Below are 12,585 nucleotides of genomic sequence, written 5' to 3' on the forward strand. Positions count from 1 at the left end.
AAATCATACACTTCTTCACAGATTATTATCTATAAGATTACACAAGAAGAGTTTTCTGACTTCCAAATGTCTCTCCATATCTACACATGGTGTATTTAAAGAAGCAATAAAGAAGTTATTAGACATAAAATAACAACAAACCCATTCACCTGAAGAGGATTTTCACATTCTTCAAAAGACTTCCACATAAATTTTCTGATATTGCCCCTTAACAAATATGGGACTTGGTAGAAAGAAAAAATATATATATATATATAATACTTTATAAGTTGTTGATGGACCTTTATTTGTTTATATGTGGTACTGAGAATCGAACCCAGTGCCTCACACATGCTAGGCAAGTGCTCTACCACTGAGCCACAACCCCAGCCCTGGTAGAATCTATATTATTCCCCTCTTTTTTCTATCTGAGACATGAAAATATTGGGCCACATTATCTTAGAGATCCCATCTGATCTGTGATTGATCTGTGGAGCTTTTCTGTCATTGACTAAATGGAAGTCAGTCTGCCCACCTAAGTCACAAAGCTACCAAGGGAAATGAGACCCTGTATAACAGTTCTTTCTATAGACATGAAGTGCTATGTAAGTTTGGCTATAGTATTGTTTTCTCTACCATGAGGTCGTATTATATATAATGTGGTCGTATTTCAATAACATCGGAGAAACTATCTTAGCATCTAATCAAATTTATATAAATTATGCACAATTATAAATCACTATAATTTTTTTCCAAAAGAAAAAATCAACTATTAAGAGGTAGGTTTACTTTTCTGAAATTAAAACTCTTGTTGAGAGAAAGAACTGTATTCCCTTTTTTTTTTTTTTTTTTTTTAAAGAGAGAGGTGAGAGAGAGAGACAGAGAGAATTTTTAATATTTATTTTTTAGTTTTTGGCGGACACGACATCTTTGTTTGTATGTATGTATGAGGATCGAACCCGGGCCGCACACATGCCAGGCGAGCGCGCTACGGCTTGTGCCACATCCCCAGCCAGAACTGTATTCCCTTTTATGCACATCGTCCCCTCTTTGATGTGCTCTGGAAAGATCCTCTCTTATCTTATTCCTTTTTTTAAGGCCAAATTTCTCATGAAACATTTGAAACATATAGAAAGGCAAAAAAGAAAACAGAATTCTTCTTTTTTTTTTTTTTAAAGAGAGAGTGAGAGAGGAGAGAGAGAGAGAGAAAGAGAGAATTTTTTTAATATTTATTTTTTAGTTATCGGCGGACACAACATCTTTGTTTGTACGTGGTGCTGAGAATCGAACCCGGGCTGCACGCATGCCAGGCGAGCGCGCTACCACTTGAGCCACATCCCCAGCCCCAGAATTCTTCTTTTTAAAAAATACTCATGTATCCATTGCTGAGATAAAAGTACATGTAAAATTTTTGCCATAATTACCATAGATCTCCTTTTATAAAAGAAAAACAGTATTGTGAAGAGAAAGCCATCCTCTTCATTCTTCTACTCTCCTCAAAGAAACACGGCACATTTTGTCTTTATTACATACATATGTCCCCATAAAAATATTCTGTAGATTTGTGAGTTTTATATGTGTTGCTTCATAATTTATCCTTTAAATGTGGATTTTTCACCTAACATTATCCTTTTCACATTTATCCCTGTTGATAGAGGTAAGTCAACTCATATGCAATGCTACAGTAGTTCCTTGTAAAAATGAGCAATGTATAAATTACCTATTTTTATTTTTCATGGTTATTAATCTGTTATATTTTCTTTTGATCAATTTGATTACATTGGGTAATTTCCTTTTACCTACCTTCCCATTCACTAATTTTTCTTTCTACTCTCTATAGTCTGTTTTTGAATGTGTCTATTCATTTAATTTTTTTCCTATGTGTTTATTTTTAAAATTTCTATTTGTTGATTTTCAGATATTTCTCTTTTTTATAGTCTTTTCTTTTTTAATAGAATTTGAATCATTGATCTTTGTAAACATACTTCATACCATAATTTTAGTTTAGTTTAGTTTTTTTTTTTTTTCATTCTTTGAAGTATAGGGGATTGAACCCAGGGGTGCTTTATCACTGAGCTACATCCTCAGACCTTTTTATTTTTTTTTATTTTGAGACAGTATCTGTTGTTCATGCTGGCCTCAAATTGGTGATCCTCCTGCCTCAGCCTCATGAATCACTGGAATTACAGGCATGTGTCACCATGCCCAACTTTTTTTTTCTTTTAAGATTTTAGAGAATTTTCTTCTATTATCTCATTCATTGGTGTGCTAGCATTACAGTTTATAGAAGATAGATATGCTTGCATATGTTTTATAATTTCAGATTGTGTCCTTATAGTAAACAGGGCTTGTGCAACATATGCCAATTTGATATGATCTGACTATGTGGATAATTTTTTCTACCAGGTACCCCAAGAGTATCGCCAACCTAATTTTACATTAATTTATCAATTTAAAGGTTTTCTGTACAAAGTGAGTGCTATCAATTCTGACCTCAAATCCATATGAGGTGCAGACTTGCAGGTTGACACCTTCGTAGGGACTTTTATTTTTCCACCCCAGAGTTGGGCCTGTGGTGGGATCTTGCTAGATCATCCTTTCAGTGCATCTCCTCCAAAGATGTAGATTCACACCAGAGACTCAGCTGTCACTCTCTCCTTCAACTCCACTTCCTTTCCTCATCTAATCCAGGATCAGCCATGGCATTCATTCACGGGCTTACTTTTCTGGTTTTAATTTCTTCCTCATGCCTGGAACATGGAGCTTTTCTTTCTGGTCAGCTCAGCTATGCATTGAAAATAGTGTCTGTTATACTTTATCAGGTATTGAACAAGGAGATATTTCAGACTATGTTACAGCCAGAACCAGGAGTCGGTTCTCATCCTCTGTCTCTTTTACTCCTCTTCTGTTTCTTCCCCAAAGGTTTGATTGGCATAGTCCAACCTGTCCTCCGTGTCTTGTTCTATTCAGGGACAGCATCACTGTGATCAAGTGATGGCTTCTGCATACTGTGGCCTGTCTTGATGTCTCCTTAGGTGCTATTGACCTTATTAGATGATTAGGGGTTACTTCCAGTCTCAATTGTGTGTTCTCTGCCCTGTACAGCTTGTAACCAACCCAGGCCTGTTTATTGCATGACACACCTACACATTCTTGCTGCCATCTCAAGAGTTTTTTTTTTTCCTTTTATAATTGTGTTGTGCTTTGCATCCATCTTTCCTTGAATTACAGGAGCAAGGTCCACTCTCAAGCTGAGGACAAAAAACTGGCAGAGACTTCAGGAGGCCAGCATAGGAGGATGGATGCTAGAAAAAGAAAGAAGCAAGAGGCTTTGTTTCCACACCCTTCCCTAAACTTGGCCACTAAAAATTTCATCTTTTATCAAAACATTTAGCTTCTTGAAGCTTTCTCTGCAAACCCCCAAATCTAGGAGGTTTCCAGTTGTTTGCACAAATATATAAGTGGTCATTTGTTTCTCGTTTCCCTTCTTGTCCTTAGGTTTATACTCCTTGGTGTGAATCTCAGAGGGTGGAAGAGCTATTGATTTCCTGAAAACCTAATCAAATTTTCCCCTTTTTGATTCTTCTCAAACTGCTGAATGCAATTATTGGATATGTTCAGATAAAAGCTTTCAATGTTGTTATTAATTGAAAGCAAGATTAATTACTCTTGCACATTCATGCTTCCTATTGTTCTTATTAACTGCAGCTATTTAATGGGCTGTTCTATTTCTTTAGAAGAAGAGCTAATACCCCACTCGGGAGCTTTCTCTTAAAGTTTCCCAAGCACATGCCAATTAGTCTGCCTGCCCTCAGCATGTGAATCAAATCACTGAAAATCATTTGCTACTGAAAAATTACTCTGCCCATTTTCAAAGGATTTGGGGTTATCACTCTAGAAACATGAAAATGTATCCCAGCCAGTTTATCTTCAGATGTGCCCTTCTAAGGCACTAATGTAATCTTGATGGGCCATTTTTCCTTGGACTTAAGGAATAAAACAATTTATTCAGAAATATGTATGGCCTGATTTTCAATAAAAGCCTGCCAGAGAGTCCTTAATGCCTCTTGAATGAGAGCACAAAATGTTGTAATCTGTTACATTCTGTTGAACAGAATTTGGTTCACTATTGTATGGAACAGAATTTAATTAAATATTCATTTTAGATTTGTTTCCAATTGTTCTTGCTTTGGAAGCCAGCATTTATGGGCATATTTCATCTTCTCTATACAACTTTACCATTCTCTAAATATTATTTTTTCCATGTTTTTATTATCAGGATGTTACAAAAGTGTCAGGAGATCTGCGTCAGGAATGGGGGCAGAGATCTGTGGCTGCACATGCTCACCCACCAAACACCAGGGCAGCCCTGTCAGAAAACACCCATTTCTAGCTCTTGCCCTCCTCCCCCCTTTCCTGGTGTTTGCATGCCACTCGGATTTGTAAGTTCCCCGTGTGTCCCCGCAGTGTTCCACTCCCCTTGCTTTGTTCCTGCCACTCTTCTGCCCTGCACGACCCTTCTTCCACTTCTCCTCTCTCATAACCGGGAGGCCTTCTCTCCCCTTCCCATTCTCTGTCAGAACCCATCACTCCTCCTTCAACTGAGCACTGTGGGCATGAAGGGGGCCTGTGGTGCCCCATGTAGTTGTGGGGTGGGGAGCAGAGGCGCAAGCCGGTAGATGCATTGGCATCACATCTGTGCACTAAGGAAGTGACTCTGGCACCTGGCAGGCCCTTCAAAGTTATTTAATAAGGGGCTAAGTGTTGGCTGAGGGTCATAAAGAAAATTCAAGATTGTAGATTAGACCTAAGGGAGTGTAGGTTCTAAGAAATCATGGATAGTGTTGAAAATGCATTTTTTTAATTCATTTATTCAAAGAAATATATATTTAGTGGTGATCTTCCCTTAAATTATAGAACAGCTCGGTTGTGATTTTCCACCAGAAGTCGTTGGTGGAGATTTTTCAGATCAGGCGGTCAGAGGCCTAACAAAGTGCTGACAAATTATAAAACACAATTCCTGTGCTCTCCAGAGACTCGGTGGAATAAGGATGGTTCTGGAGGTAGATGCTCCTTCCTCAAATCAGCTGACCTCATGAAATAAAGGAAAAATTTTATAGGTGGCACAATGGATTCTTGTAAGTCGAGGATGTCTGAGGTTATGTCTGTGAACTTCAGCCAGTGAAATATGCTGGCAACATCAAAGGATCCATGAACATAAGAAAGCATATTTCAAAGTGTGCAAATGATGCGAACTGTGCTATAACACATCAGGAGCTTCAGCCAATGGGACTTCCACTCAGAGCACAGCCTACACAGGAATAGTAGAATCTGTACACCCAAATCAGGGATAATGGATTTTTCCATGATAAAAGTTTACTTTTAACATGTTGTGTGTATACCTTCCCGCATCTTCTAAGAAGCCATCTAAATGTTAAGTTCAGATCCTTATATAAAGAACTGAGCTTATTCAAACAATGAAGTACAGCAGGTCATAACTGGAGACTCACTCAGTTGTTGGGCACATTTATGAGTATTCATTTACAGACTCCTTCTATCCATTGCATGACCTAAGACAGTGGGTAGGATGAATGCATATATCTCCACAGATGCCCTACCATTTTGCCCTTGATCTCTACCTATTTCCTATACATTTCACCCACTAGGATAAGGGAATTCCAACCTCTGTACAAAAGCCAATCCTTTATAAAACTAAAAGAGATCTCAAGATAATTTTCTGATAACTAATGACCTAAGAATGTTTACTGACTGATGGGTCAAATAAATTTGTGCTACTGACACTGCAGTACATTTTCCATAGGACACCCACAAATTGTGACCTTACCGACCTTGTTTTGAAAAGAGAGCAGTATTGTGGAAACTGTTAGAAGTGTTAGAATCTGATAAACCAAATTCAGATCCCATTTCTACTGCTTACAGTTGTGTGACTTTAGACAAGTTACTGAGCCTATCTGAAGCACCATGGACTCATCTTTAAATGAACCAATCAATTTGTCTAAACTATTAAGTTCTCAATTTTTTTAGTCCCCTTACCATTTATTATCAAAATGACAGAGCACATGCTAGATATTATTTTAAAACTCTGTCATCTTTCTCTTCAATAGAATGATTATGAAAATAAAAATGACTTAAATATAATAGCACTAATACTGCATATCCTAATATTTTGTTCTGCTTCATTGAGCTAGCACTTGAGAATAAGATTTTTTCATATCATCAATCTATCATCCTATGTAGGCATATGTTATTATACCTTATGCATAAAGAAAGAACTGTTAAGCAAAATTTTTCATTCTGATTGAATAACAAAGCCCATATGCAAAACATGGCTTTTAACTCTAATCACATAGATAAAAGTTTTAGAGGCATTAAAGACTGAAATTATAATCACTGTTTTAAAGTTCACTGAATATAATTATATAACTAAGAGCTCTTCTAGGCTTAACGTGAAGCTTTTTCAAAGACAAGTGCTAGCAACACACTAAAGCCATCTTAAAGACAGATGGAGTTCCCATTTTAAATTGTATCAAATAGGACCATTGCTTACTTCTCACTTGTATTTCAAACATGTGCAACAGTTATTAGAGTTCCTTAAACGGGAAAAATCTTAAATCCATTTCTCTTTCTGAACAAACAATATTAACATCAAAATGCATTTACATATCTCAAATGAAGTTCACTTGATCAATAAGCTCAATATTCAAATAGTAACTATAATATTCTTTATAATACTAAAGAACAAAGATAAAAGTAAAGTCACTGTTGAAAAGATCTGAAAATAGATGCAAATGCTTTTTCTCAAATATTCAGTATAATTAGTTGTTGTCTCTTTTCCATCAACCTCTTAGGTATACCCTTGCTGGGCCTGATACTATTGAGTGTCTGGCCAATGGGAAATGGAGTGGAAGTAACCAACAGTGTCTGGCTGTCTCCTGTGATGAGCCCCCCAACGTGGACCATGCCTCTCCAGAGACTGGCCATCGGCTCTTTGGAGACGTGGCAATCTACTACTGCTCAGATGGTTACAGTCTGGCAGACAATTCCAAGCTCCTCTGCAATGCCCATGGAAAGTGGGTTCCCCCAGAGGGTCAGGCCATGCCCCACTGCGTAGCCCATTTCTGTGAAAAACCTCCATCCGTTTCTTATGGCATCTTGGAATCTTTGAACAAAGAAAAATTTGCAGCTGGCTCAGTTGTGAGCTTTAAGTGCATGGAAGGCTTTGTGCTGAACACTTCAGCAAAAATAGAATGTATGAGAGGCGGGCAGTGGACCCCCTCCCCCACATCCATCCAGTGCATCCCGGTGCGGTGTGGAGAGCCGCCAAGCATCATGAATGGCTATGCGAGTGGATCCAACTACAGTTTTGGGGCCTTGGTGGCTTATAGCTGCAACAGAGGGTTCTACATCAAAGGGGAGAAGAAGAGCACCTGTGAAGCCACGGGACAGTGGAGTAGCCCCATTCCCACTTGCCACCCTGTATCTTGCAGTGAACCACCTAGGATTGAGAATGGCTTTCTGGAGGTAAGAAGCTGATTAGCATGGGCTTCTCACTTCCAGGACCAGCCCACTGTGGCTAACCCTGGTGTTCAGAAGCAAAGCCAGTAAACAGATTATTGCTATTGGTGGTGAACATGGGATAATATTTAAACAAGATGATTCCGAGTCCTTTTGACATACAGCTTTCTATATTTTATTAGTATATAGGTAGTCTAAGTGAAAGACTTTTTGTTAAGACTTTAGCTTAGATTTATTTTCTGTCCATTGAAAGATATAGAGAATAAGTATGAAATTTTTCTTAATTTATTTACTTAACAAATATTTCCAGAGCTTCTGCTAGCTGTTAGGTATACTTATGAGCACTAGCATTGAACAGTACAATTAGGTCCTTGATAGCATGATGTTTACATGTACGTGGGACCCTCAAACAAAATCAGGAAATAACTCCAGATACTGCTAAGTTCACCATAGCCCTGAAGCAGTAATTTTTTTTATTTCTATTTATTGTTATTACTAACAAAGAACCATAATAATCATCTTTAATGTTTAATTATTAGTTCATCTGCCTAAAAAGATCCATTATTATATTATGTACTTAAATTTTTAAGATCATGAATATTAAAGTTTTATTTTTAAAGATGAAAGGAGTCTGGGGATGTGCCTCTGTGGTAGAGCACTTGCCTAGCATGTGTAAGGCCCTGGGTCCAATCCTCAGCACCATTAAAAACAATAAAATGGCTAAAGATGGAAGGTTCATCTTTATTTTCAATCCTCTGTTACAGCAACAATTTTAAAAAATATGTTATGAAGAAAACAAATAAGATTCTTAAGATGTATCCATAAAAATATTTTATTTCTATTATTATCATCTATTATTATTATCATTAACAAATGTATATGCATTGTATGTTTCCTTTTCTGTGGTTAAAACAGCAAACTGTAGCATTTCTTTGATCATCAAGATTTTTTCTTATTTTACTAAGCAATCTATAATTTTTTAGCATACCTTATCAATATAGAGTATATTGATATTTTACTTCATATGGGCTCAGTCCTGTGGTAAATATTTCTGCAGTAGGTGTTATTTAATTTGATCTATATTTCACTTGTACATTTCCAGTTAGGAAAAAAACATTAAGTGGACCTGCTGAACAAAAACGCAAATCTTGATTAACTCCTAATGAATGCGTTTTTATGTAAGCCTCTGGTTTTGTTCTTTTTTTTTTTTTTTTTACTGCTAAAGCATTTAGTCAGTTATATTTTCTGTCATATAAATTATGCGCACTCACTTTCTCCCTGTCATTCAGCACACAACGGGCAGGATCTTCGAGAGTGAAGTGAGGTACCAGTGTAACCCAGGCTACAAGTCCTTGGGGAGTCCTGTGTATGTCTGCCAAGCCAATCGCCACTGGCACAGTGAATCCCCTCTGTCCTGCATCCCTCTCAACTGTGGGAAACCTCCCCCAGTTCAGAATGGCTTCATGAAAGGAGAACACTTTGAATTAGGGGCCAAGGTTCAATTTTTCTGTAATGAGGGTTATGAGCTTGTTGGTGACAGTTCCTGGACCTGCCAGAAATCCGGCAAATGGAGTAAGAAGTCAAACCCCAAGTGTGTGCCCGCCAAGTGTGCTGATCCGCCCCTCGTGGAAAACCAGCTCGTACTGAAGGAGTCAACTTCTGAGGTAGGAGTGGTGACATTTTCCTGTAAAGAAGGGCATGTCCTACAAGGTCCCTCTGTCCTGAAGTGCTTGCCAAACCAGCAATGGAATGACTCGTTTCCCGTGTGTAAGATGGTTCTTTGCCTTCCACCTCCTCTCATTTCCTTTGGTGTCCCTGCGCCTTCTGCTGCCCTTCATATTGGAAGTACTGTCAAGTATTCTTGTGTAGATGGCTTTTTCCTAAAAGGAGATGCTACCATTCTCTGTCAAGCTGATGGCACCTGGAGCTCTCCACTGCCAGAGTGTGTTCCAGTAGAGTGTCCCCAACCCGAGGAACTCCCCAATGGCATCATTGATGTGCAAGGCCTTACCTATCTCAGCACAGCTCTCTATACCTGCAAGCCAGGCTTTGAGTTGGTAGGAAATACCACCAATCTTTGTGGAGAAAATGGTCACTGGCTTGGAGGAAAACCAACCTGTAGACCCATTGAGTGCCCAAAGCCCAAGAAGATCTCACATGGCAAGTTCTCTTACACAAACCTTCACTACGGACAGATCGTTACATACTCTTGTGACCGAGGCTTCCTACTCAAAGGTCCCAAAGACCTGACCTGTTTAGAGACAGGTAATTGGGATGGGCATGCCCCGTCTTGCAATGCCATTCACTGTGATCCCCCACAACCCATTGAAAATGGTTTTGTAGAAGGCGCAGATTACAGCTTTGGTGCCATGATCATCTATAGCTGCTTCCCTGGGTTTCAGGTGGCTGGTCATGCTATGCAGACCTGTAAAGAGTCAGGATGGTCAAGCTCCATCCCAAAGTGTGTACCCATAGACTGTGGTCTCCCTCCTCATATAGATTTTGGAGAATGTACTAAAGTCAAAGATAACCAGAGATATTCTGATCAAGTAGATGACATGATGGAAGTTCCATATCTGTCTCCTCACCCTCCTCAACGTTTAGCTAAAACCTGGGAAAATACCAAGGAGTCTCCTGATGCACATTCATCCAACTTTCTATATGGCACTGTGGTTTCCTATACCTGTAACCCAGGATATGAGCTTTTGGGGAATCCCATATTGATCTGCCAGGAAGATGGAACTTGGAATGGCAGTGCACCTTCCTGCAATTCAATTGAATGTGACTTACCTATTGTTCCTGAAAATGGCTTTTTGCATTTTAAAGAGGCTACTGTGGGAAGTGCTGTGCAGTATAGCTGCAATCCCGGGCATGTTCTAATAGGCTCTGACTTGCGAATTTGTCTACAGAATAGGAAGTGGAGTGGTGCCCCGCCACACTGTGAGGCCATTTCATGCAAAAAGCCACATCCAATCATGAATGGGTCCATCAAAGGAAGCAGCTACTCATATCTGAGCGTTGTGCACTATGCGTGTAATCCTGGGTATGTGTTAAATGGCACTGAGAGGAGAACATGTCAGGAAAATGAAAAATGGGATGGGTCTGAGCCAGTTTGCATTCCTGTGGATTGTGGCTCACCACCAATCTCAGCCAATGGCCAGGTGAAAGGCGATGAGTATACATTTCAAAAGAAGGTTGAGTACACTTGTGATGAAGGGTTCTTGCTTGAGGGAACCAGGAGTCGTGTTTGTCTTGCCAATGGAAGTTGGAGTGGAGTCACTCCCAACTGCATACCTGTCAGGTGTGCCGCCCCGCCACAGGTGACAAATGGAATGATGGATGGCCTGGACTTTGGCTTCAAGAAGGAAGTGGTGTTCCACTGTAAGGAGGGCTATGCGTTGCATGGTGCTCCAAAACTCACCTGTCAGTCAGATGGTACCTGGGATGCAGAGGTTCCTGTCTGTAAACTAGTTCACTGTAGACCTCCGGAAGATCTTGCCCATGGCTTCCCTAATGGTTTTTCCTTTTATCATGGACGGCATATACAGTACCAGTGTTTTCCAGATTATAAGCTTCATGGAAGTCCTTCAAGACGGTGTCTCTCCAATGGCTCCTGGAGCGGCAGCCCACCTTCCTGCCTACCTTGCAGGTGTTCCGCACCAGTAATTCAAAGTGGAACTGTCAATGGGACTGATTTTGGCTGTGGAAAGGTAGCCCACATTCAGTGCTTCAAAGGCTTCAAGCTCCAGGGACTTTCTGAAATCATCTGCGAAGCCAATGGCCAGTGGAGTTCTGACTTCCCACATTGCAAACATGTTTCTTGTGGTCCTCCCCCGACCATCCCAAACTCATTCATCAGGGAAAGCAGCTCTTTGGAGGAAATCGTGGTGACTTACAGCTGCAAAGCTGGCTATGTCAAACGAGGCAAATCAGAACTTGTTTGTACAGAGAAAGGGACATGGAGCCAGCCTTATCCCGTCTGTGAGCCCCTGTCCTGTGGACCCCCACCATCTGTCATCAATGCAGTGGCAACAGGAGAGGAACACACCTATGGAAGCAAAGTGAAACTCAGGTAAGACTATGACTCTAGGGTCTCCAAGGGGTGCAGGCAGGAGGATTGTAAAATAAAAGTGATAGGTCAAAACTTAGCTAGGGAGGAAGAAACCACCACCTCTGGACTATTCTCTGAGAATCAAAACTGTTAACACTGGATTTATCTTAACATATAATTTTGCAGAAGTATATTGAATGTAAAAGTAAATTTATGTTTTTTATGACTGATTTCTAATGTAATTACCATAACTATCTTGAAACAACAAGATCCTTTAGCTATCTTGGATAGCTCTTGAATTGTGAGGCTCTTTTAAAACATCATGATAGTAAATTTCCTTATATTTGTCACTTGATGGTTATATTTATACATGTGAGTGTTAGGGAAAATAAAGAAAATTCAGGCCAAAAAGTACAACTTTCATTGAACAATAAAAAGAAGAGAGATAATCTAAAAGGGACTTCCAACCTATGTCATCTAAATAAACCAAGCATTTAATGCCCAGACCATGATTTTTGCTGGAAATTTCTCCATCTAAAATGTATTATTAAAATAAAATACGATAAAGTGTGGAATTAATTTGTGAATTAGGTTTGGGAACAAATAACTAAAATGTTCAAATATATTGAAAGTCTCTAAAACAATTTAAATTTTATTTACATCTCTGAATTAATTATGGATGGGCCTCCATGTATTCTTGTGTTGGATTTGACTAATAATTCAGCAACTCTTCTTAAGCATTCTGTTGTGGACATCTTAACTGCACGTTATGCAGCAATCAGTAGCTCCAAGAGGGGGCTGAGATGATAATGATGCTGAGGAGTAGTGGATAATGCACTGAACAGAAAAAAAAACAGAACTATTATTCCTTGCTTTGGAACCACATTTTAAAGTTTCCATTTGGATGTTAGTGAGTCAAAGTATCTTGAGAAGCCACAGTGCCACCTGCCTCTCAAGACTTCCCTGCTTTTTGTTCCCTGTTGGATGTTGATTACATCATCTTTCAGATCCTTACTTAG

General features: G+C 39.3%; 1 protein-coding gene across 2 annotated transcripts in view; it reads left to right on the forward strand.

Annotated features, from left to right (window-relative positions):
• Svep1 (sushi, von Willebrand factor type A, EGF and pentraxin domain containing 1) overlaps window positions 1-12,585 on the forward strand; it is a 169,960-nt gene that overhangs the window by 130,763 nt on the left and 26,612 nt on the right. For both annotated transcript variants that reach the window (XM_076845691.2, XM_076845690.2), the window contains exons 37-38: window positions 6,849-7,521; window positions 8,805-11,587. In XM_076845691.2, coding sequence (XP_076701806.2) covers window positions 6,849-7,521; window positions 8,805-11,587 — 3,456 coding nt within the window. The remainder of the gene's footprint in view (window positions 1-6,848; window positions 7,522-8,804; window positions 11,588-12,585) is intronic.

Source organism: Callospermophilus lateralis, chromosome 2 (genome assembly GCF_048772815.1).
Source record: "Callospermophilus lateralis isolate mCalLat2 chromosome 2, mCalLat2.hap1, whole genome shotgun sequence".
NCBI lineage: Eukaryota > Metazoa > Chordata > Mammalia > Rodentia > Sciuridae > Callospermophilus > Callospermophilus lateralis.